The sequence below is a fragment of the Fusarium keratoplasticum genome, chromosome 11 (genome assembly GCF_025433545.1).
Source record: "Fusarium keratoplasticum isolate Fu6.1 chromosome 11, whole genome shotgun sequence".
NCBI lineage: Eukaryota > Fungi > Ascomycota > Sordariomycetes > Hypocreales > Nectriaceae > Fusarium > Fusarium keratoplasticum.
In genome coordinates this window covers 1,257,308-1,282,294 of record NC_070539.1, presented here as the reverse complement: position 1 = coordinate 1,282,294, position 24,987 = coordinate 1,257,308, and the positions used below count along the sequence as shown (strand labels likewise).

Genomic DNA, 24,987 nt, shown 5'->3' with positions numbered 1-24,987 from the left:
CCCCCTCTTGCTGCTCAACGAGCATCCATAGTTTATCGCGCGAGGAACCACAACTACCAACGCCCAGAATCCACCAACAGTATCTACTTCTTTAAACAACTACTTCAAAGCTACTATCCAAAATGTGTCAATGCGTCTATATCGTGTGGGAGTGCATACACTGTGGCAGGAATACTCGTTTCAAGTGCAAGGAATCGTCTTTATGCGAACCTGTGAGGGCGACCCGCGACATGTCCAAGTGCACTGGGCGTAAGGAGCGCACCAAACCTGTGCGTTGGATCTGTCACCTGTGTCACGTCAGGTGTTCTGCACATCCCTCATGGTGATGATACTGACGATACATGGAGATAGTGACAAACAGATTCTAGCCTCAGTCTCTCGCATCGAACGAGCTGCTAGGTAGTCCCTGTCAAGGACTTTCAAGAATAGACGGTTTTGCCCCTTGCAAGCCCTTTCTAAGGCAAATGATCAAGACCCCTATGAGACATGAATTAACAAGGGCAAAGTCTTTGTGCGCTGTTCCAATTACTACACTCATATAGAATTGTCAATATTCCAGAAGCCGTGCCCGCTGTCGCTTACATCACTGCAAGAACAGCCAGGCTCACCCACCAACCAAACCCTCTCACTCCCAAAGGAACATCCCTACTTCCAGAATTGGATGACTCTGTTGATTTGTTTGCTGTATCAGTTGATGTCGAGGAGGCTTCTGTGCCAGTGCTCGTCGCCGCTGTTTCGGGATCACCCAACCTCATGTTGTCCGTGATGCACCCCTTTTCCTCTCTCCCATAACCAGGGCATGTCTCAACGCACTCTTCCACGGCATCGTAACTCTTCTTCCCGCTTGGAGTATCCATGTATTCCCCAAAGCACTTTCTCGCACACTTCATCGCGTCGCAGGGTATGTTCCAGGCATAGTCTTCCATGAGCATGTACCAAGCATATCCTGTCTGGTTCTCTGGCCAAGGTTCGTCATCCGCGCCCGTCAGGTTGAACCGGGTTGAATCGTCATGGAGGCCATATCGTCGACTAACAGCGGTGCCGTTGGGCTGCAGGTAGAAAATGTCCCATCGAAGGCTCACTGCCCACCACGGACCTTCTTCACCACCTCTGCCGTCTGTACCACTATTGGGGATTGCGTCTTGCGGTATTGTGAGAGATAACTGGGTGACGTTGGTAGTAACGCAGGGCTCGAGATAACAGTAGTGGGTGAATTTCTTGCGATAATCGGAATCGGGGTCGAGAAAATCCAAGTCTTGATCACCACCAAGGTAAATCCTCAGATAAGGCCAATCACAGCCAAAACCCCCGGCCTGCTCGGAATACCATTCGCATTCCTCATACCAAACACTGCGTGACCAGTTTAAAGCGACTGAGAATGGTTTCGAGGCTTTGATGTGGTTTGGGGCGTGCATGACAGGTTCATCTTGGTCGAGGGCACCAAAGTAGGGCTGCCATGCGAGGACAGGCTGGGTCAACATTGCTGCGAGGGCCACGAAAGTGGCTGGTAAATACCAGACTTGACTTAGACGCGAAAAGGTCATTTTGACGGAGGTCTTCAATGGGTGTGACCGGGGACACGTTCTTCAAAATGGAATAATAAAATCGCCGGCAATGAATACCCAGGCAACGAGCACCAACGCAAAATAGGCATAAATGAACGGGGCTCCATGCTTCTTTTAAGCTGTTCTTACCCTCACACCATCCCATAACATCACATCTTTATAGGCCGAGGAGTACGAGCAAAACAGATAAGTGTAACGTCTGGGCAATGCGGCACAGCAAGGGTTATTCCAAACAGGGGCAAAAACGGCATCTTGGCAGTTGCCCAGACTCTTGGGTTTACCAGTGACCAATTGAACGGCATGACAACATTCGATTTTTAACACACTAGACATGTACCTTCCTCCCTACTCTGCCTAAAATCTTGGGGGTAATATGAGTGGTTTCATCGGCTTGTTGGGTGGGGTATTTGTAAAGGGCTACGGATATATTTTACGGAGAGGTAAGACACAGCGCGCATAAGTTAATAAGTCAAATACCCAAAAAGGCCAGTCACCATGAGCAAGTGACAGCTTCCTGAATGTTTTTGTGTCTTGCGTATTTAACTTGGAATCTTTGTTTCTCATTCCTTTCCATCGATGTAAACATTCAGAGCCTCCTGGGTGGATGGAACTCCCCCCTCTCTCAATATCCGAACAAAGTTACCCCAGCTCCAGGTGGTTTGGTCAAGTCTAACCAAAGCTCGCAGTGTCTCCTGCTGAAGCTCGGTCAACTCCGAGAATGGCTTGGTCCCCGAGAGAGGCTTTCCGTCGAAAGCTGACTCCAACAACAGCTCTGTGAGATACCATGTCGTTTGCCCCTTGGAGCCCTCGAGCTGGGCTAAAGTGATTCGAGTGACTTGGGGGAACTCGCTGCCCTTGACTTTCAGAACGGAGGCAGCCAGCGAAGCCAGGTCTGGATATGCAAAGGGGAATCTTTTGCAGTGGTCGCGTTGCAAGATGCTCAGATAGTTGTCGTCTGAGATTGCCTGGAGTATTGTGTTGATGGTTTCTGGTTCATAGATCCGAAGAATCGCGAGGCCGATGGCGCTAGACCACTTGGATGCCTGATCGTTATCTTGATTGGTGAAACTTGCTTTCAGGTATTGTGCCACCTCGGTCTGCACAAGATCTCCTGGTGATGGAGCTTGGAGTAGGGCAATCGATATCAACGCGGTGCCACGGACTGCGACGTCCTCCTCGTGGCCTAAAAGAGCCAAAAGCTCACCCTCAGCCTTGACTTTATTCTCAGGGAAGAAGCCCAGACAAAAAGCAGCCACCGCTCTCAAATCAGCATTGTCGTCCCTCAAGCATTGATACACCGAGTCTAATCCAGCCCGGATCGCATCATAAGCTCGGAGTCCGTTTAGCGTTCTTTCTGCCATCTTCTCAGGCGACAATCTAAACAGGGACTCCTCTTCGCGGCGCTGGCGATCTTTATCATCGGTAGCTGCAGCGATATACTCGTCCATCTTTCGTCTCTCGTCTTCTGCAAAGTTCGGCTGCTGAGTTTTCGCCACAAGGGTTCGCCATTTGGTAATCTCGACGCCTGACGGAACGGAGGCAGAGGGATGGCCCAGGGCAACGTTGACGAGGTAGTAGAGCAGATCTTCGCGACGAGGTGTGTCTTTTGCGTCAAGCAAGGCGTACAAAAAGGGGACCGCATAGGAAGTAGCTTGATATCGAGTTCCCTGGTGGAGGATGTTGCTGGACAAGGCAAAGTAAACTCGATCGAGTTCTTTCTTGTCGTGAAACCGTAAGGCTTTCAGCAGGGCTGGAACGTCTTCTGCGCTGCCATATGCATGCTGCAGGCTGGCCCAGTCAATGTCGTCGAGGCCAGCGAGGGGGTCAGAAGGAGCTGCGTCTGTCATCATGGATAGTTCGGTGTAAACATGAAGCTTTGAGCAGCGTGAATAACGGAAATGAGAACTGCTGCCTGGCCTTGCGTGAACATTCACGGTCGGGTCGCTTAGTCACCACTGTCCAATCCGCACCTGGTCAACGCCAAAGTGGCGCCCCTTAAATCAGCACGTGTGGCGCGAATAGTGTCATGCTGTCATGTCATCACTGGGGAGCGAGAAGGCGGCATCTCGCAAACAAATTTAAACTTTCTGGATTTTTAGCTTTCTGCCTTCAAGGCCACAACAAAATTTCCATAACCAAGGGAACAAACTCGGAGGCGTTAGGTTTTAACTCATTCTTCTGTTGAGAGCTAAGCTTTTTGCTCCTGCACCCAGCCCTCACTGCTTCTCTATAACCCCCCATAAGGTCTTGTCATTTTCCCTTCATAGATCTGCCATCTTCTCAACTCCGTGGCCATTGCTAAAAGCTATCAATCAGACTCCTTTTCACCATGTCCCCGAATCTCTAATCTCCGGCATGAGTCAGAATCAATCATTTATAGGCCCTGCTCAATCGATTCAGGCTTTAGTTCCTATATCGGTACAAAAGCAAAGGAAAAGGCAAAACAATATCCCCAATTGGTTTGAACAGCACGTCCTTGATTTGATAATGTCCCCCGCAACCCGCTCGTTTGTAAACCTCATTTGGATAACCGAGGCGTTCGACCACTTCAATGAAGGCCATTTCGAATTGCCAGAGCATCTCTGCCAGGTCCAGCCCGCATTGATAAGGGAGTGGAATGAGGGAACAAAGAGACCAGAGAACGTGTCGAGGCTTCGAAGACAAACAGTCGCAAGCGAGGAGCCGACACGCCTGGGCCTATTACCAAGAGGGAGAACAATCGTGTGCCGGTCACGCGAGAAAGTCGGGAAAAAACCATCGAAATCATACCACCCCCTTCGAAAATATGACTCCATATACACTATCGGGGAGGTCAAGTACGGCCAAGTCGACTACTACCCTGAACTCCCGTGTAGCTTCTTGCTCTCGTTCTGTGACGGAGGCGCTATGCGGGGCGCCTTTCACCTGGCAGATCTCAGCTCGGTTCTCCAAGCCACACACCTGGGTGAAAGAAAAGACGAGGTAGTAGCACGGAGATGCTGAATATCTCGCCGTTCGGAATGTCAATTATCATCATGGTGTTCTATGACAATGACAGAAGGTTTAGAGCACTAATACACTAAGCTCCTCTTCATAAACCATATTTTTATGATGATTCTTTCCTAAACCTGCTATGCCGAAGATGTCCTCGCCCACCCCGTCACCGTTCTGGTTATTTCGTCACCCACCCACGGCGAAATCGCTAGTGCTGGAACTATTGAACCAAGTGCAAGTCGGTGCCACTAAGACAATAACGGAATTAGCGATGACAACCGCTGCTTTGTGTTATAGACTTAACAGGCATTCTCACGCGCGCAGGCTGTGTTCATGTGAGGCATGGTCTAGAAGCCTGCATCTTGACGATATTTATCTTCTTCTGTGACCTCCCCTCTTACTTTCACCTTTTTTCCTCCCACTGCGTTTCCTATCCCGGCCAATTTTGGTTCAAAGTTCCTGTACACAGCGACATGGAACGAATCGCTCGAACCTACTGCAAAGATGCAGTCATCCCCTCTTCAGGCAAGACGGCTATCGAGGAAGCCATATACCAAGAACAGCCACGAGGACTTGACAACGTGGTGATCACTCTGCCTACAAAGCTCTGGAGCCGGGGCCGACAAGCCATCACGTATGGGTGGATAGATGGAGAGCACAGTGGCTCACAGGCACAGCGCCAAAAAGTCGCCGTTGTCATCGAGGAATGGGAGTGGTACAGCAATGTTTCCTTCATCGCTGCCGGGGACTCCGTGGCTCGTCCGGACATTGTCATTGCCTTCGATCCTTCGCCAAGTCAAGGGACATGGAGTCTTGTCGGGACAGACTGCTTGAAGGCGGCGCCACGCACTGCCACCATGAACCTTGGCTGTATCGGCAGCGACAATGAAATGGCAGCAGCCGAGAAAGCCGTTATACTTCATCAGGTCTGTTTTTGCTTTGTTAGGCACCTTGTTCCATTGGCTAATCATTCTAGTTCGGCCATGCATTGGGCATGCTTCACGAACATCAATGCCCAGCCAACGGTGGCATTGCCTTGACAGGTGCCGATGCACTCGTGACGCTTTATGGCTCTCAAGGTTGGGGCGACGCCGATGTCAAAGAACATATGCGAGTTCACTTATCAGTCAACGGTCTCATCGAAACAACACTAACTGGACGTCAGCATCAATCCATACAACTCAAAGAACATGACATCCTTGCGAGAAGTCGACACTCAAAGCATCATGCACTTCCCATTGCCTGGAGTCATCACTGGCCGAGACTTTGACATTGACTACAACTATGAGCTATCGGACATGGATAAAGCCTACATAGCGCTCATGTATCCTCGGAGTTGGCCGAGTCAGCGCGCGCCCCAATGGACACTAGAGGCCGCATTGAGAATGATCGGCCTGACTCAACAGACTCCATCGTTAGCTGAAAAGATCAAAGAACTGGCAAAGACGCCGGGAGCTGATGGAAGTATCGATTCTACCAAGATCCGCGACCTGGTTTTCAAGTGGGTGACTTGGTTTCACACACCTGGGCATGCCACGGCAGGTGACTCGCTGTTATCGCAAAGCCCAGCCCCCAGGCACGATGCAAGCGATAGAACATCGCACGGAAGAAGAATGGAGCGCATGGAATACTCAGATAAGCTTATGAAGGGTAGGTTTGTGATTCCCAGAAATATCAAGCAGATACTGACTGTTTGGCCTCATAGAGTACCTCGACGCCCAAAAAGACTGGGAACGGAAAAGGGATGAAATGATAGGTGGTAGTATTGGTGACCAACACTCAGACCCGGTGACCGATCTGAAGAAGAGGCTTTCAAACATGAGAGAGTCTGAGCAAGCCAGGCTTGCTTCCAAATACCCGGACACTTAAGTGCGTGGTTGTTCCCATTTTTCCCGAGAGGGTGTTGGTCACCTGGACGATGCCACTCGAGCAGAGATGCTCAAGGACGCCAAGGATGCTTTGCGGGACAGCGCTACATCATCCCTTTACAGCAAACATGGTTAAGAGATAAGGCCAGATCAAAGAAGACAGCAAAGGTGTCGGTTTCAGGTACAGAGTTAAATTACGCTTCTTGGCAACTCTACTCCCCAAGCAGCCTAGTAAAGATCAAGCTGCTGCGGTGCTTGCTTAGCCCAGAACTCGACACAAGCTGCCGTACTTCCAAACCCATTTACTATTCCATACCCTACTCTCGAATAGGCTGAGCTCCCGAGCCCACCACTCACTAACACGAGGACTCGCGTACTTTGTGAGGCGAAGTCATCCACATGCCCGAGCGCAAGAGCCAGCACTTCTGGTAGCTTTGATGAGATGTGCGGCAATTCTAGCAGCTCGTCCGCAAAGAATTTTCCTCCAATGTTTCCCAGGTAAAAGTCAACCTCTCCAAAAGCTGTGACTTGGAGGGGGTCTATTCGAGTAACTCGAGCAACTCGGCCTTTGATAGTGATGTAACCGCCCTTGACTGGACTAAACTCCTTCCTAGCCATCAGCTCAAAATCAAGGTTGTTAGCCACTAGAGAGAACCCGGCATCGGCAGCAAAGTGGGAGATGGGATACCATCTGATTTCTCCATCTTGCGACGCCCACGTCCAGCTTGGGTGTCGCCGACCCTGGGGCTTGTGATTTGGTCTTTGGGTGTGTCCCCAGGACAGCCCGTACGCAAGATGAGACTCCCATAATCCGGCCAGATATTGGTCTTTGATGTGCAGTTGATAGATCTGTGCAATTCCCGCAAGAGCTACCAGTCGGTCGTCATATCTGGTAAACGCCCGCCTACAGTACGTCTCGACAATTCCTCTGTGCCACCGCTCAGCCATAACAGCGCTGTCCACGGTGTCTGGCCGGAGAATCATAGAAGGAATTGTGGGTAAGACCATTGGCCTGAGGTTCTCGAGACGGTAGGTCTTGCGGCATTCCCAGACGACTTGGGTTGAGGCAAAATGAACGATCCGAGGCGAGAGAATGCGTTCCTGATAAACCCAGCCACGACTGTTGATCGGGCTATTCTCTACTACACGGGGAGGATCGGATGACAAGGTACTGGTCAAGATGACGGACGATTCTTGGCCTGACTGGTCCTGGTTGGTGATAGTGATAAAGGTTTCTCCCAGTCCAACGGCGCTCTGGGCGTTGAAACAGCCACCGAACCCGTCCCGAGCATGGCTTGCTGAGACTGTGATGAATGCATTGTGATAGATGTCGCCCATTTTCACCGACTCATTGGCCCAGTCTTCTTTGGAATCTTGTACGATACACAGGGCATCGATCCAGATGTAGCGCAACTTCAGACGGCGGGTGATTTCGATAGCGTCGCGGAACGTTGGTGTCAAAGCATTCCAATCAATGCTAGTTTTCTTCTGAGCCAAATTCGCCCAGACAGTCATATACTGTGACAGATTGGTTCCCCAGCAGTGGCTCAGGGCTACGTAGGGAGGGCAGACCTTCCCAACATCGATGAGACGGACTGTGTTGTCGACGTCCAGAAGTCGAGACGGAGCTGACTGCGAAGTCTCCAATCGAAGAGGAGACTTACAATCATGCGCATTGCACTCATCTAGGCATGCTTGGATGAACTGAAAAGTCTCGGTGGACTTGGTGTTGGTGAGATGTGTATTGAGCACAGGGAGCCCGAGGGCTGCAGCTGGGTCTCCTAGTCTCCCCGTGAGTCTTGATATCGGTAATGTGGATCAGAATATCTCACCACGAGGCGTCCAAACTTCCAAAATATCAATTTCGGCTGACAACGTCCCCTCATCATCTGTATCAATCGTCACGGTGACCACGTTGCTCTGACGTATGCCCGATCTTCTAGTGCCAAGTCGCAGGTTCCTAATGTTGCCAACTCTGTACTTGTTAAAGACGCTGGTGGGACTTGGGCAGATCTGGTGAGACAGAATATTGCACAGATCGCAGTAGGGTTGCATCTTCGCTAGGTCAACCCGGCTTGATACATGGCGATAACCTCCAGTCGATGTCAAGGCCTGGGCCGTGATTCCTGAGCAGACGCAGCAAATACGGCTTAACTCATCCGAGGACTCGTCCGAGTCGATATCCATCATGTCCATTTTAACCGGTGTTGCCAATGAGGGACCTTGGCATGCGGATATTGAGATTGATGTTAGTCGTGAGGTGAGGGATTAAATGGAAGATGAATGTGGCTTTGGGAATGACAAGGCTGTCTGGAGTTGCTTGGCAGTTGAGTGTTGGAGGAGCATCATTATTGGGTGTTGTTTGTTGTATGGAGGGAAATGAATTGCAAGATGCGTCCTGGGCATCACTGGGGTAATTCACCGATCTCAATGTTGTCAGAATTTGATGTTCCTTCAAATCACGCTTGACTGCATATTTCTCATCTCTACAGCATGCTGTGCACATGATTGATTGATCGAGAGTGAGATGAGCGATGAGCGGTGTTACCGGGTAGGACACCCTTTGCATCTGCTGTGGGCTTGAGATGTCCTTGAATGTGGTGAGGCGTACTGGTCTCCACTGCTAGGGCGTTATTTGAGTCACTCTCTACTCCGTAGCTTAGTGACAGTGCGTTAAGCCTATAGCTCAATTTAGGCGTGGGCACCGAGATCTTTGTCGTAATTGGCCGAGATCCCTGTAAGGAACCTAATGCCAGCAACAACTACTGCAGTCGCACGCGGTCCAGGAAAAAGATGGGACACCAATAGGCCAGAGTACCTCTAACTCTTAGGGAACGCTCGTAATTTATAAGAAAAAAATTTATAGAAAATAAAGAGAGAACTAATAAAATATTTAATAATAACACTTAATCTTTTATAGATTATTTTTGGATTTTTTATTATAATATAAGGGTCATAGAAGGCGGGCATAATGTACTGCCGTCGTATTGGTGTCTTATGCTCCTTTCGTGGGCGCAAGGATCACGCTAGCGGCATCTTTCTCCGTGTCACAAGGATCGGCCGGCACCTTGGGCCGAGTTCAATGATCACGGAATGCTGGCGAGGGCTTCGCCGACACTCGTAAATAGGGGCGGTGTTGGAAGCAAAGGATAGGGACTCTCTCGTCCGATTGAATCACTAAAAGGCCTTTTTATTGACATGTTCGATGGCGGACCTTTGACCTATTGGCCTGTATTCCACATGTTATCGCTCAAGCTATCATGACACCGGCTTCATGGGCCGACGGGTTGAGTCGAGCTATGGTTCGCCTTTGTAATCCAGCCTACCATTCCCGGCATGACTTTCCTAGTTAATTGTTTGACCCCGCGTTTATACTATCCGATAAGCAAGTTGACTCTCGAGTGTCGGATATCTTGCCGTGGTCGATCCGTAGCTCTCCTCCCAGGACTCGTAACACGATCCGGTCTATAAATGCTTCCAAGGGTCGCTTGTTGCTCCCACCCGCTTTGAATGTCATTGAACTTGTGGGATTTATTAATCGCTAGTCGCATAGAGCTATTCGCCTTGTGCCTTACACATTCCCCTCCCCCTGTTGTCTTGTCTCACTACCTCTTTGGCCAAAATGCCGGAATTCCCAGAGCCCATCGTCTACAATATCAAGCCCACGAAACTTGTCCCCAATTCTCCGAAACCTCTCCTTCTCTACAAGAATGTCTTCGTACGCGATGGCAAAATCGATGCTACCTCCGTCTTTGATACCTTCCGTGCCAACGACTGGGATGTCCAGTGGGTGACAAAGTACGGCCGCCAACAAAGGTCGCACTATCACTCTCAAACCCATGAAGTAATGGTTGTAACTTCTGGGCCTGGTCGAATTCGCTGGGGAGTAGCCGACTTGAGTGACGACTGGGAGAAGCACACTTATGGAGATGCCTACGAGGAGGGTGGTCTGAACCTCGAGGTCAACGTCGGCGACCTCTTTGTCATCCCAGCTGGCGTTTCACATAAGTCTTACGATCCGGCTGCTACCCATATCGAAGCCGACTGTCTGACTGGAGCGGCCCGCGGCATCACGGTGGAAAATGCAAGAGTGGCAGTGTCGGAGTTTCCCGTCAGAGGGTTTGTAATGATGGGAGCCTATCCACGAGGCTTCTCATGGACTTGGGAGGAGACAGCTAGTACTCAAGAAGAATTCGAGGCGGTGTGGAATGTCCGTAACCCTGAATTTGATCCTGTTGTTGGTCAGAAGGGTGGCACCAACAAGTACTGGAAGAATCAGCAGGAAGGGTATAAGAGCGCCCTGTAGTGAGCATCCTTGTGGCTAGTGTATTTTAAGAATGGTGTAGACATTGGATATTGGATTTGATGGCATTTTGCGCATCCGTGATTAATGGGAGGCGGGGACACCTTGTTGTCGTCGTTAATGATGATTCAGTGTCACAGTTAGGAGAGTGTTGACAACGTGGATAAAGAATAAGCTTTCAATACCTACAGGGCGACAGGAGGATCCAATTCGCCAAAACGCTATCACTAAATGTTCTTAAGCCACCCTGCGATGCCAGCCGTCGAGTTCCAAGTGCTCACTTCGGAGGTAAACACTGGTATCTGTTTGGCCGCAAGGCATGGGGTGCGGAATGCAATGTGCAAGTCTTCATCACAGAGGCTTCGTGACTCTCATCGCCGAGAACTTTCATGAGCAGTGTATGGGAGTAAGCTTTCGATCATGAACCTTCTCGGCCATTGACTCACCGGGTTGAGGACAGGAATAAACTTTTCTGCGCCCGTCTCCCTGGAGAGTTTGAGTCGTCTAGATTTGACTCATTGGCTTTTCTTTCATCTATAAAGCAAATCGTTGACCTCCCTCATTTCTGTTTCCCGGACTTCCCTCCATCTAGTATCACAGACTGCCACTTCGCTCACTAGACTCCAATTTTCTCGATTCACTAGTCTTTTCATGACATTTCCAACATAGTCGTTAACGTTCCGGCAAAGGCTCGAGTCTGTTTTACCTCAGTTACAACCTGCAAGATGGATTCCTCCATTTTTCACCCATTTCCAAGACTCCTGACCGAGCTTCGGCTGCACATTTGGGAGGCATGCTTGCGCCCGTCTCAACGACACCGATCTGGATTGCACTACTGTACTATTGGAAACAACAAGAGGCTCGTACCGCTAGGTTGGGACAAGTTCAACCGGTTGAACAACCATGGTCGAGCCAACCTAGACCACAGATCCGCCTGTCTATGGCATGCAGGGCTTTGGGCGGCTTGCAAAGAGTCGCGGGCCGTCATCATGGAACATTACCAGCTCAGGGAGTGGAACGATCATCTACAACAGGAAAGGAGGGTCCCAGAGTACTACTACGCTGATGGTGGAAGAGAGGCTGTTCCCCCAGCGATGATCACTGTACGCGAGGGCCACGATGAGTCGTATCTCACGGTTTACCCTACACGAGATATCTTCTGTGTTACTTCCGACAGTGGTGAATCAGTCTTTTGGTCAGGGGATAGGAGAAATATCATTCATAGTCTCCCTTTCGCCAACAGTGCCTCCAAAACCCTGGGTGTGCAAAATTTCGCCATCGAGTTCGACCCCAGTTGGAACCGTTTCCTTCCAGCCAACATATACACTTTGAAGGAGGAGAAATCCGCTCGAGGTTACTTGGCGAGGATGCTTGAAAACCTAGCAGACTGTTCATTTTGGACCAAACTGTGGCTTATCGACAAGAATGTTCGTTGGTCCACAACATCTGACAGGGAAGTTGGCCCGGTATTCTATGACTACGACCGCGAGTACGTTCAAATCGAGGTTTCCGATACCGACCCTGATCCAAATAGTGGAGCGAACGAGAGCCCTGTGGCGTGCTTCATACGAAGGCTTGGGGAATTGGGCGATAAGGATTACACGGGGCGCTACATGCGCGCTGGCGACGATGAAGTCGACCCAGGTTTTTGGGCCACCGACCCCTCCGAGTTCTTGGTTAAGGAGTGGATTAGGCTCTTGGTTCGTCGAGACAACCAGGTTGTCGGCGATGTCGATGGATCAAAACGGAGTATGAGGTCTGATATGAACATTGAGTCGAGTTAGATTTTAACAATTGAGGCACTTGGTTCAATAATACTGGCAAGTGAACGCGGAACCGACGATGTGTAATTAAACATTGGCCAACTCATGTCCCCATCACTGCCCATAGGTGCTAGCTAAGTGGTTGCCTTGTTTGCCTCTTCACACCTGAGTACATATACTCTCTTTTGTTCGATGTGACGTGAAGGGTCTGGATTAGGCGGTGCTTCGAAGAACAAAGCTCGAACGTCATGTCGCCCCAACTGGGGTTGAGTCACGTCATCCTTGGGGCGCAGGATGGTAGATCCTTCAAGGGCCTCTGCGAGGTGGAAAGGGACATAACGAAGTCAATTGACACTCTCTACACATTCCAACACAACGGCTTTGTTCAAAGAAATGCCTACGGACTGGCCCCGCATCATTCCAAGCACAAAACACCTTCCCCAGGCCTTGACCACCACTGTTTGCGTCTCCTACATTGCCTGAAGTCTACAAGAGACCAGGTCCCCGGGCGACACCACGTGGAGGTTGTAGGAGTCCGCCTTCGTCGCCCTTCCTCCAGGCTCCCCTTAGCCCTGATGGAGGCGCCCCTTTCTGGACTCAGACACACTGGCATCCCTGCTCAGCTGCGACTGGACCTTGGCTCAATCAAACTCGCAACTAAGGCTGAGAGAGACTGGCCACGACTCAGAAAACTCCTCAGAGAAAACTGGACGGTTGGGGCCTTTTGAAACAACATGACTCAACCAAACCTGCACGTAGCTAGGTAGGATTGGCCGTCTCTGGCTCAACTAACTCCCGCAGAGAAAGCTGTTCGATCTGCTCGTCTGTTTGCCACTCCGCCTATGACTCAACTAGCTCCCGTAGAGAAATGTAGAGAAAGCTGGCCGCCCTGTTCGTCCCGCCGATGAACTCGATGCCAAGCCACTCTGCCAGTTCCGTTCGCCAATGCACTCGACGCCACATTGTATCTGGCTCAACTAACTCCCGTAGAGAAAGCTGTTTGCTCTGCGTGTTCCGCCACTGGCTCAAATAACTCCTTCGAGAAAGATGGCCGGCCCGCTTGCTGCTTGTGTTGCTAACGAACTCGATGCAAAGCCAGTCTGCTGTGCGGGAATGTGGTTTCATTTGCCCTTCTTGTACTCTCTGCGGACTTGTTTTTTGCGGGATTACACCCAATCGCAAGGGATTTCATGCTGACCGAGCTTGTGTAGGCCCATGGCCATTTGACTTGCTTGAAGGGCATGGGGATGTCGGCTTCGTCTGACTCGCCAGAGATCAACGCTCATGTGCCCGATGTGACCGTTTCGCCTCTTGTCCAATCTGGCTTCTTTGAACTGTCCATCGGCATCGGTCTTGGACACGTCGGTGGTGGCTTCCATCGCGCAGTCGATGTCGTGCTCGGGGTTCTTATCCGGTTCGGCCGCCGTGATCTTTTCATCCCCTTTGATGAGCTCCTGATGAGCTCCTAATGAACTTCTGATGAACTTCTGATGATCTTTTGATGGTAGTTCACAAGTGGCGGACGGCTCGGGCTTGTCTTGCGGTGGGGATCGACTCGTTCGGTGTCCGCGGATTCGAATTCATGTTCGAGCTTGGCAATCTTGCCGGAGGTGGCCTTCTTCGTCTGCAGCTGTTCTGCTTCGGGGAATTCGAGTGCACTACCAAGATAATGGTCGTCAGCATGCTCTCAATCTCGTGGCCTTCCAATCCTGAGATGTTCATGTTGCTTCAGTAGCTGGTGTACGGTCCCTGTAGTTGTGCGGCATGCCGCAATGCTTGGGAACTTGGCGATGAACGCGCTCGGAAGAGGACATGGCGGATGGCTGGTTGATGAAATAATGTAAAAGGGCGTCTGAATGATGCTGTGTTGATTCGCGGATGCTTCGATGGATGTTGATGAATGTGTGAAGTCAACTCCCAGTCGAAGGATTCGACCTCGGGAAATCGCAAGGGTCGACGAAACTTGGGTGCAGCGTCAACAGCAGGAACGTCGGGTGGGTTGGGGGGAGTCGCACCTTCCCTTTCCATTGTCTGCGCCACCGTGACCAACACCAACGCCAACCTTTGCGGAGATTCTCTCTTCTTAACCATCAATCTTCAATCGCCGTCGTGAGACCCCATCTCCCAATGCAAGTGTTCGTCGTATAGACCAGTTTGCCTCTTCTCCGTGAGTCCCTCATGCTGCGCTGTTGATGTCCGAGTTTGCTGATCTTGATTTTAGTCTTCTAAAACTTCAACCGTAGGTTCCAGCTTCCTTTCGAACGAACCAATCCTTTTTCCACCGTAAGTACTTGCACGCGTTTCCCGTCAATCCCCAATTGATGCCAGAGACTGACGTACTCCGTCTCGTGTCTAGAATCTCAACACAATGGTCCGCGTATGTCCTCTTTTCCTTGTCCTGGGCCCGAATGTCCTAGGGTCGTCACTGACCTCTCTGTAGAATCAGTATCGCGGTTCTGTAAACCACCCTTGAGCCCGCCCTTGAGCCCGCCCTTGAGCCCGATCCACCCAGCTCGTTGCTTTCGTCGTCGAGTCCAAGAAACATGTTGTCCTACGCCTACGCTCCCCATATCCGACCCGCGTCCGTCGTCGTCGTCGTCGTACATCTCGGACTACTGCCCGACAGCCGATACCCCAGGGGAGCCCCGCGTTTCTCCATCAGTTGCTCTGCACTGAGTCACGACCATGGAGGTTGATAGATGGCACAGGGTGGTCGTGCGGGCGGTCGTGCTGGTGGTGGCTTCGGCCGTGGAGCGATAGGCAGTGCACAGATCCCTTCACAGCATTGATGGCTGACTTGAGCATAGCCAGGAATCCGCGAGGAGGCCGAGGAGAACTTCGAGGTACGTCCTGGACCTTTCAATATTTATTGGCAATGCTGACTGGTATCCCAGTATTGAGACGAGCAGGGGACAGTGAGTTCTACATCAGTCTCTTTACTGTTCCCGGGTAGGTGCGATGACTAACCAGTGATCGCTTTGCGACGAGCAGAAACATTTTAAGTTAATGAAGGTAAGCTCGTCTATACTCTATGGATTGCAGATGGTTCAAATACTGACTGATTAGTTGAATAGCACCACGAGCGCAAGTTCAAGGTATGCCACTCCCCCTGAAAAGCTCTGTACAGTTTGGTTGACCCTTGCAATGTTGGAGGCCATTAAGAAAAGGACCGTGAGTGACATTGAGCGGTATTCCACTGGGTTGAGCCTGGGCATATGCTTGTTGGCGGGTGATCATGATCTTGACGGCTAGGAGGAGGTTCGTGCTGGCGGTCCGCGGTGCCACTTTCAAACGGTCTGTTCCGACAAGACTCCGTGTGCCTGCGCTCGGTGAAGGGTCGAAGGGGATGACGATGTCCGGATGTGTAGCTACAGAGTAGCGACGAAGGAAACATTGCCGTACCACTTCCGTTCCTCGATGGCTACACCGACCTTTTGCTGTGCCGGTGAGCCCGTTGCTCTACCTGTACTCACACGTAAGTGAGGCCTTGTCGGCCTTGATTCTAGAGATTGGTGGGTAGAATGGAGGCCGGAATGTTGAGCTCTTGTGGTTCTTTTTGGTATATCGCTTCCTCGACAGCTGTCTTGCCAAAGGAGGGGATGGCCGTATCTTTGCGGTAGATTCGGGAGATCCGTTCAGCACTGCTTTGAGATTAATGACTGTGCCAGGAGAAGTGTCAATCTGGTGTCTCGAAGGATGATCTTGATAGACTTCTCGATGACTCAATCGGCGGAAGATGAGCCCGGCGTGAGAGTCACATCAAGTTCGACGTAAGTTTCGGCACTCACGTCACAAGGGGGTTCTCACGTGACCCCACTTGTGCCAAGGTAGGCTTCGAAATAGCAAGATCAAAAACCTTGGGTTGTTGCATCACCCTGTTAGGCACTGGAATAAAGTTTTCTCTCGCATAGCTGAGTAGAAATATTGCACAGTCATATATTGACTCACGTGTTTGGCCCACATAAGAAGATATTTATCGCCAATTCCTTCTTTCCTCCCTCTTCGTTAAATACACAGACTGCTTCACCTTTGGTCCTCCTTTCTCTCTTCATGACTCGGCACGGTTTTTTCACGGCATCCCAAACGCACTCATAAAGCTTGTGGCAAGTAATTCAGGCTTCTATAGCTCTACTTCAGCCTTAAGATGGATTCTTCTACTTTTCGCCTATTTCCAAGACTCCCAGCCGAGCTTCGGCTCCAGGTTTGGACAGCTTGCAAAGATTCAAGAGCGGCCGTTATGAAGCACTCTCGGCTCAACGCGTGGAAAGAGCTGTACGACAAAAGCGACCGCGAGGGGAAGCTCCCCATACAATGCGATCCCGACTGGGATGACGGAGAAGAGGATGTTCATCCGGGACTACTTGTCATGGGTGAGGGTCACGATACGTGGTATCTCATAGTATACCCCGCCCGAGATGTCTTCTGCGTTACTTTCAATAACTGGGAATTTGCTAAACGAGCATTGGAGAACTCTAATATGTTTTATAATTTCCCCTTTCTCGGCATTGACTGGGCCGGGGCCGCCTTGGGGGTGGAGAATCTCGCCCTTGAATTCGATCTGAGTTGGAACCATGCCCTTCCGGAATACATCTATGACTTGAGGATGGAGGAATCTCCTCGAGGTCTACTAGCAAAACTGATTGATGAAATGGTGTATTGGCTGGATTTCCCTGGCCTTTGGCTTGTCGATAAGAGTGTCTATTGGCGGGCAGAGCCAGACAGAGACTATAGCACGGTATTTTACGATTGCGACGGCGAGTACGTTGAGATCGGTTGGGACGATACGTATAGCGACCACTCAGGGACGGGGGCAGGCCAGGGTCCTGTCACTTACTTCATACGCGAGCTTGCTAGTTTGTGCGACTCGCATTACACCGACCTCAGCCGCGGAGACTTGACTCCTGGGTATCATGAAGAATTGGTACACCAATTCTCAGTTGAGGCGTCCGTCAGGCTCCTTGTTCGCCGAGACAAACAAAGAAGCGAGAATGACAGCCAGGTGATGGAGGATGAGAATGAGAATATGGTGACGGAAGATGAGTGCGATGGCTGATGATGAAGGTTTCTAGAAGCGTATGCTTGAGAAAGATGAACCAGACGGAAATCAGATGACAGCAATATCGCAGAAATTAGCATGGACTCGGTAATCTCTTGTTTAGAGTCGTACATGGGCATCTCGATCTACACATGAAGTAACCTAAGCAAAAGGAAATCATAACATAGCTTTCTACCATAAATAATCTAATTTTTATGATGATTGTTCTGTCTCTGCCTCGTTCTTACGCCAGACATCCCCAAGCCTTGACTTTTTCAACACCAATGAAGCAAGATCGCCTAGACTACTACTCGTGAGCAGCTCCAAGATCTGCAGATGTGCCTGCAGCTCCTTTGTTATCCAGTTCCGAAGCTCGATGGCGTTGAGAGAATCCAAGCCAAATGCCGTGACAGGAGCATTCCCTTGATGAGACTGCAGGACTTCGGGTGGCAGCATCAGGATTGCACCAAGCTTGTCGCGTAGACCGATTGTCACAACCCCTTGGGCCTCTTCCATGGTAGCCGCTCTCTGAACTTCTTGTGCGATGGTCAGAGATGCCGATGCTGGGAGGTCGCTTGCGTCTTCCGACCTCACGATTGCGGCATGGCGGAGGTGGACGAATCTCCCATCGGAAGCGTAGTATGGCAGGGATGTGCCGTCGCTGAAGTCAAGCCCTGTCACGCACTGTTCATTGCCCATGACACCGATCTTGCCGTTGATGGCCTGCTCCAGAAGAGCAAGGACCTCGGACTCGTCAACCGTGGAGCCTGAGAGGTTCTTGAGCACCTGCGCTTGTTTGGCTGAGTTCTCTGCCAAATAGCCGACGCCCGAGACAGCACCGAGGTTCAAACATGTCGCTGGGAGACCGCTGCGAAGGCGATATTGAGTGAATGCATCGAGGTAGGTGTTGGCAGCCGAGTACGCAGCTTGACCCCTGTTGCCCACGATGCCAGCTACAGAGGAGAGCACCACGAAAAAGTCCAATGGAGTGTTAAGCAGGGCCTTGTGGAAGTTCCATGCGCCGTACACCTTGGACCGGACCACGAGGTCATAGTCTTCGAATGTCATCTTCTCGAACAGCACATCCTATGGCATGTTAGCTGGGGTCAACATTGAGCATCATCAATCACTTACTCTAAGCACCATTGCAGCGTGGATGACACCGCGAACAGGAGGTAATGTCCGCGCTGACTCTTCCACGAGAGCCCCGACGCTCTTCTCATCGGCAACGTCGCAAGCCCGCAGGTAGATATTGGCACCCTGAGTTCTGGCGTATTCTGACAGCTGGCCAAGCTCTCCAGTCACTCTTGAAGTGCGCGACAGGAGCACAATATGTCGAGCACCCAGCTGGATCATCCGTCTGGCCATGGAGCGGCCGATGCCGCCAGTGCCGCCAATGATGAAGTAGGTAGCCTCCGCTTGAAGCACGGTAGAGATTCTTTGGGGATGCGTAGCCTGATGCTGTTAGCAGTTGAACCGGCAATCAGGAAACATGCGCTTACCTTCACTCTCTCGCCAGCTCGGGGGCTGACAATGACCTTGCCAGAAGTCTTTCCGCTCTGAAGCTTGCGCAAAGCAGTCTCGACCTCGGAAATTCCAACGGTGATGATAGGCCCGACGGGCTTCACCACATCTTCGGCCAACAGATTCATGACGGACGTTAGCACGCGCTTCATAATCCTGGGTCGCTCGGTAGCCACAAGTGTGAGGTCGACGGAGCTAAAAGTGCAGTTGTACTCAAACTTGCTCATCTCCAGTCTCGTGTTAGATGTGATGTCTCTCTTGCCAATCTCGACGAAACGTCCAAAGTGGGACAGGCATTCCCAGGTCTCGCGGAGGAGATCACCAGCGAGGGAGTTGATGACCACATCGACACCCTCGCCGTTGGTGGCCTCTCGGATCGCGGGTCCAAAGTCTGTGTTGCGACTGTAGAAGATATGGTCTTCGGGGATACCGTATGTGTCGATCAGCAACTTCTTCTTCTCGGCGCTGCCAACAGTTGCATAGATCTCAGCCCCGATCATCTGGGCGAGTTGGACCGCGGCTTGGCCGACACCACCCGACGCGGCGTGGATGAGGATTCGCTCACCGGGCTGCAGGTGGGCGAGGTTGACAATGCCGTAGTAGGCAGTGCTGTAGACAACGGGGATGGAGGCGGCTGTCTCAAAGCTCATGCTCTCGGGGATGATGGCGGCACTGGTCGCGGGGCATCTGGCGAAGGTGCTGTATGCACCCAGCGACATAGCGCAGACCCTGTCGCCGACCGACAGTGATGTCACCCCTGAGCCGACCTTGCTGACAATGCCACTGCATTCGACACCAAGGTATGGGCTGCTGACTTGGCCCATGGCAATCACCACATCCTTGAAGTTCATGCCAGTGGCGGCTACCTTGATCTCGATCTCATCTTCCGCCAGAGGAAGCTCAATATCCTCCTTGAAGTACAACGAGTCGAGCGCTCCATAGGTGCCGACAGCCACCTTGAGTCGACGTCCAGGCTGATCGAACTCCTGCAGATACGGAGCCGAGTCCTGCGTCTCGCGGAAAATGGCGACGTTCATGTCTTCGGACTCGACGACGCGGGGAACCACAAGCTGGCCATCCTCTTCAGCGAACTCAAAGTCCACGGGCGTGTCATCTTGTGGCTTGACAAGTGAAGTCGTCAGCGCCTCAAGAATGAGTTCCGCCCGACCATAGGCATTGAGCCTCGAGTTGGGATCTAGGTCTAGAAGCGCTGCCGTCTTGCTTGCCTCGGAGCGCACTGATCGGAGCAGGCCTTGAGCCATGTTATTCTCAGGCTTCTCGGCGTATCGATAGCCACCTGCGCTGACCCAGAGGATGGAAGAGGACGTGAGAAGAAGCTTTTGTAGGCGATTGAAGGTGTTAGCCGACAGCCCATGGAGCAGTGGGCCATCAAGCTCGGCCAGACAAATGTATGGGACTGCCGAAGGTTCGACCTTGGAAAAAGGAACAATGGTAGGCTTGGATCCGGTGTGGAGATCAGCGAGATTCACCAGCGCCCCGACGAGCGGGTCACTTTCGTCCTTGTCAGAGATGATGACGATAGGCTCCGCAAGGACGTTCTTGTCGAGCGCGAAATGCAGAGAATGCGTGTCGGCCGGTTGGCCATCCTGGCTGGCACTGTCCTGACTACTGGCAGGTGTACCGACGGACCTAGGGCTGTCGCTAAGATCTTCACTCGACGATGAGCAAACCGCGTTGTTGCTGCAGACGCGACGAGGAGCCATTTCAAGGCTCTTCTCACTTCCGGGGCTTTCCAGGTCAAGAGGGTTTAGTTGCTCCCACTGGATCTTGTAGCACAATTGGCGAGGGACCTGCTCTTGTCCCGTGTCGCCGTTTACAGGAGTCATCCGGAAACCGTCCATCTTCAGCAGAGGCTCGGTGCTGTGCTCAGTGTTCCAGACATCGACGTAGAAGTCGACAGGTCCAAGGCTGGCAGGATTGGGTTTGCCGTGAGCAACAACCTGGACTTGCTGGCCTGTCGAACCTGGGAGATTGCTGCTGATCTCAAGCTCCTTGATGGCGGTAGGCATGAAGAGAGACTTCATCTCGCCTCGTCCAGCGCCAAATATGGCCAACGTCAGCTGAACAAACAAGTCTGTGAATGCTGCTGGTAGGATCGAGGGAGTCTCGTGGTTGAAGGGCATACTCGAGGCTGTGTCGGGTACGGTGACACCGCTGGTAGAGTACTCTCCCGACACCTTGAGGCCACCTGAGGGCTGAAGCTGAAACAAAGATCCGTACTCGGCACCAAAGCCCTCAAGTTCAGAGTAGAAGTCTTGGGTGGACAGCTCGCCCCCGTGGATGTTATCGGCCGCAGTCTTGCGTGCACGAGCACCATGTGTGCTACCCTGGCTGACGGCGTTGGAGGTGTCTTGCTTTCGAATAGCCACAAGTCCTGTGCAGTGCTCCAACCAACCCCTGCTAGAGTTCCAAGAGGCGATCCGGAACTCGTCCCAGTCAGAGGATTGAGCGCGGGTGCCTTCAGCGTACGATCGCAGTGTCACAACCGTCTCATACTCGGAGCTGTCGTCAAGCACAAATGCCTTGGACACACAGATCTCGCGAAGTCGGTATCCAAGGATTTGCTCAGCGGGGATACCGCGCAGACCAGCACGTTGCATGGAAGCCTCCACTACCATGCAAAGGTAAGCCGCTAAAGGCATGGTCGTCAGCGACTGCATCTTGTGATGCTTCAACCACGGCACGTCATCGACAGTAATGACATTGCGCCATGTGGGATCCAACTCGCTGTAGTTATCTTCGAGTGTGCCCAATAGATCGTGGCGAGGGAATGGCTTGAGGCGATGCTGCTTGCTGAAGCGAGACTCAAACCAGTACTTCCGGTCTGCCCACGGGTATGGGGCAAAGTCAGCGACCAAGGAAGGCTTCTGGGCACCGTCATCATCCTCGTTGATAGCGCTGAAGTTGACAGGGTAGCCCTTGACAAACAGAGCGCCGGCAAGCTTGAGCGCTGTGGTCGTGGCGTGTTGGTTGCGCACAAGTGACGACTGGTACTTGACACTGGAGGCTTGGCTGCTGATGCCCTTGAGAATCTGCTTGATAGGACCCTCCAAGGCTGAGTGCGGTCCAATTTCGACAATCATGTCAGGCTGGCCGTCTTCGTAGAGCTCCTTCAAAGCCGACGAGAAAAGGACTGGCTTGGTGAGGTTGTCAACCCAGTAGGATGGACCAAGAGCGACAGTTGAGTCGAGCTTGTTGCCATTCAGGGAAGAGTAGAAAGCAACGCCGTCGCAATCTTGGCTCGTGGTGTTGCTGATCGAAGCCATGTAGTCATCAGCGACGAGCTGCATGTGCGGTGAGTGGTAAGCCACATCAACACGCAGCTTACGGTTGAAGATGCTGCGATTCTCGAGCTCGACAGCAAGCTTATCGATGGCATCCTCATCTCCAGATACTGTGACGGAAGAGGGCGAGTTTTCACACGCCACGACGATGGAGGTGAGACCCAGAGACTGGATTAGGTCTTTCACCTCGGCTGGGCCAGCACCGACAGCGATCATGGAGCCCCGGAGATCCGGGAACTTGGCCTTCACCTTCTGAGCGGCCTGGCCGCGGTGGTAAGCAGCAGCCATAGCAGCCTCGAGAGTGATAGCACCGGTGGCAAAGGCAGCTCCAATCTCACCACTAGAGTGGCCGACCACCATTGAAGGCTTGATGCCCCAGGACTCAAGCAAGGCTGTTAGGCCCAGCTGAACCGCCGTACAGATAGGTTGGCTGATGTGTGCTTTTCCGATCTGCGACTCGTCTTTGCTCTTGTTTAGCTCCTCAATCAGAGAGAAATTGGCACCCATTCTCTTTAAGCAGTCGTCGGCAGCGTTGACTGTGTCAGCAAAGATGCGATGGCTACTCAGCAGCTCACGGCCCATGCCAGCCCACTGCGCTCCTTGACCGGTGTAAACGAAAGCCAGCTTGGGAACCTTGGCTGCTCTACTTGGCAGGGCGTCAATGCCATTGAGTGACAAGGCGAGCTCATCAAGAGATGTTGATGTAAGGGCAATTCGCCACTGTAGATGAGACCGACGCTCGCCTAGCGTGTAGGCAATGTCTCGAATGAGGCGCTTCTGGAAGACTTCGGGATGTTGCTCGATGTAGACACCAAGTTGCGACGCCAGGCGCTTGAGTGCCCCCTCGTCGTGAGCGGACAAGACAAAGAGCTTGGGACGCTGATTCTTGGACTCCATCGGCAGATCTGAAAGAGAAGTAGGCGGGCGTTCCAGAACAGCATGTGCGTTGGACCCTCCGAAGCCAAAGTTGTTGATGCTGATAAACCGCTTGTTCTTTGGCCAAGGACGGATGTTGATAGGAACCTTCATGTTCCACTGATCCAAGGGGATGTTGGGGTTCGCCTTTTCAAAGTTGAAATTAGGCAGGATGAAGCCCTTCTCGAGCATCAGAGTCGCCTTAATGATGGATGCAATGCCGCTAGCATTTTCAAGGTGTCCGACGTTCGTCTTGACGGACCCTATATAGAGAGGAAAACGCTTGGTGCGGCCGTTGCCGAAGACGCGAGAGAGGGCACCGGCTTCGATGGGATCACCCACTTTTGTTCCCGTGCCGTGGGCTTCGATGAAGCCGACGTCTTCGGGGTTGATGCCTGCCCTGGCGTAGACATCACGCATGAGACGCTCCTGAGCCTCGCCATTTGGCGTTGAGATGCCTAAGGGGGTGTAAGTGTGGTGTGCTTCGAAACTTTTGCGAGTTTACTTACCAACAGTCTTTCCATCTTGGTTTGTGCCAGTGTTGACAATGACTGAACGGATCTTGTCATTGTCCTTCAGAGCCTGGTCAAGAGGCTTCAGAAGTAGGGCCCCGACGCCCTCACCACGGGCGAAGCCAGACTTGGCTCGTTCATCGAAGGCAAAGGTCTTTCCATGCTCATTTAAGATACTTGATTGGTTAGCATCATGAATCAAGACTTGTGGGTGAATAAGAACAATGTGTCTCACCCTAGCATCGACATGGAGATGTAATCATCGGGTTGGAGGTGCAGGTTGGCAGCAGCCACAATGGCCTGCTCGGATTCGCCAGACCTAATACTCTGCACAGCCTGATGGAGAGCATACAAGCTCGATGAGCATGCGGTGTCTATCGATGAACAGGGGCCATGAAAGTCGAAGTAGTAAGACAAACGGCCCGCTTGGATGGACTGGTGATTGCCAGTGGCATCAAACATTGGTACTCTGTTCACATCACGTAGAGTACCCATGCGATAGTCTGACAAGGCACCGCCAACAAAGACGCCAATGTTGCGGCCAGCGATTGACTCCTTGGGGACACCAGCATTCTCAAGTGCCTCGTATGTGCACTCGAGTAGCTGCCGTTGTTGCGGGTCTATAACAAGACATGTTAGGAAATATGCAAGACATTTTGGGGGTATTCGAGAATATTGTCTCACCCATGGCCAAGGCTTCCTGCTCTGTGATGTTAAAAAACGGAGCATCGAACCGCGACAGGTCCTGATTCATAAAGTAACCCCCCTTGGCGTTGATGCACCCCTTCTTCTGAGGGTTCGGGTGGTGAAAGGCTCCCATGGAGAACCTGTCTTCTGGTATCTCTCGCCAGCCGCTTCGTGACCGAGACAGGAGTGTCCAGAAGTCTTCGGGGTTAGACACGTCGCCAGACAACCGGCAGGACATGCCGACTATGGCGATGGGCGCTAGCTGGGGCTCTTGGTTGGCTGCCATTGTGATGTGTGGATTTGAATTTGAAAGATGCTACGAGAAGCCCAGGAGCTGTGTGAAATAATTGGGTTGACAGATATCGGAACAAATGAAGCAAAAGCAAAGGAAGGAAATCAATGCAGCTATATCTTTTTTTTACCCTTGCACTCCCATGACCGAACTCAGCTTCTGCTATTCAATATTCGCCGTTCTCATCGTTTTTGATAAACCGCCTTAATGGAAACATCAAGCCAAGAGTCAGTCCCTTGGATTGC

General features: G+C 51.8%; 7 protein-coding genes across 7 annotated transcripts; 4 read left to right on the top strand and 3 right to left on the bottom strand.

Moving 5' to 3' along the window:
• Positions 1-2,125: 2,125 nt before the first annotated feature.
• Positions 2,126-3,412, bottom strand: NCS57_01324300 (uncharacterized protein; the record flags this gene model as incomplete). Its single annotated transcript, XM_053062888.1, has 1 exon — positions 2,126-3,412. One exon carries the CDS (start codon positions 3,410-3,412, stop codon positions 2,126-2,128), a length of 1,287 nt encoding a protein of 428 aa, XP_052907783.1.
• Positions 3,413-5,011: 1,599 nt separating this feature from the next.
• NCS57_01324200 (ZnMc domain-containing protein) lies at positions 5,012-6,407 on the top strand (the record flags this gene model as incomplete). Its single annotated transcript, XM_053062887.1, has 4 exons — positions 5,012-5,464; positions 5,515-5,648; positions 5,704-6,188; positions 6,244-6,407. 4 exons carry the CDS (start codon positions 5,012-5,014, stop codon positions 6,405-6,407), a joined length of 1,236 nt encoding a protein of 411 aa, XP_052907782.1.
• A 227-nt stretch (positions 6,408-6,634) lies between these two features.
• NCS57_01324100 (HET domain-containing protein) lies at positions 6,635-8,602 on the bottom strand (the record flags this gene model as incomplete). Its single annotated transcript, XM_053062886.1, has 2 exons — positions 6,635-8,187; positions 8,239-8,602. The coding sequence occupies 2 exons, from the start codon at positions 8,600-8,602 to the stop codon at positions 6,635-6,637; spliced, it is 1,917 nt and encodes a 638-aa protein (XP_052907781.1).
• Positions 8,603-10,028: 1,426 nt separating this feature from the next.
• Positions 10,029-10,712, top strand: NCS57_01324000 (uncharacterized protein; the record flags this gene model as incomplete). Its single annotated transcript, XM_053062885.1, has 1 exon — positions 10,029-10,712. The coding sequence occupies one exon, from the start codon at positions 10,029-10,031 to the stop codon at positions 10,710-10,712; it is 684 nt and encodes a 227-aa protein (XP_052907780.1).
• A 986-nt stretch (positions 10,713-11,698) lies between these two features.
• Positions 11,699-12,493, top strand: NCS57_01323900 (2EXR domain-containing protein; the record flags this gene model as incomplete). Its single annotated transcript, XM_053062884.1, has 1 exon — positions 11,699-12,493. The coding sequence occupies one exon, from the start codon at positions 11,699-11,701 to the stop codon at positions 12,491-12,493; it is 795 nt and encodes a 264-aa protein (XP_052907779.1).
• Positions 12,494-16,616: 4,123 nt separating this feature from the next.
• Positions 16,617-17,525, top strand: NCS57_01323800 (uncharacterized protein; the record flags this gene model as incomplete). Its single annotated transcript, XM_053062883.1, has 1 exon — positions 16,617-17,525. One exon carries the CDS (start codon positions 16,617-16,619, stop codon positions 17,523-17,525), a length of 909 nt encoding a protein of 302 aa, XP_052907778.1.
• Positions 17,526-17,720: 195 nt separating this feature from the next.
• Positions 17,721-24,736, bottom strand: NCS57_01323700 (Carrier domain-containing protein; the record flags this gene model as incomplete). Its single annotated transcript, XM_053062882.1, has 6 exons — positions 17,721-18,593; positions 18,642-18,962; positions 19,010-23,709; positions 23,761-23,939; positions 23,999-24,383; positions 24,448-24,736. The coding sequence occupies 6 exons, from the start codon at positions 24,734-24,736 to the stop codon at positions 17,721-17,723; spliced, it is 6,747 nt and encodes a 2,248-aa protein (XP_052907777.1).
• Between the last annotated feature and the right edge of the window lie 251 nt (positions 24,737-24,987).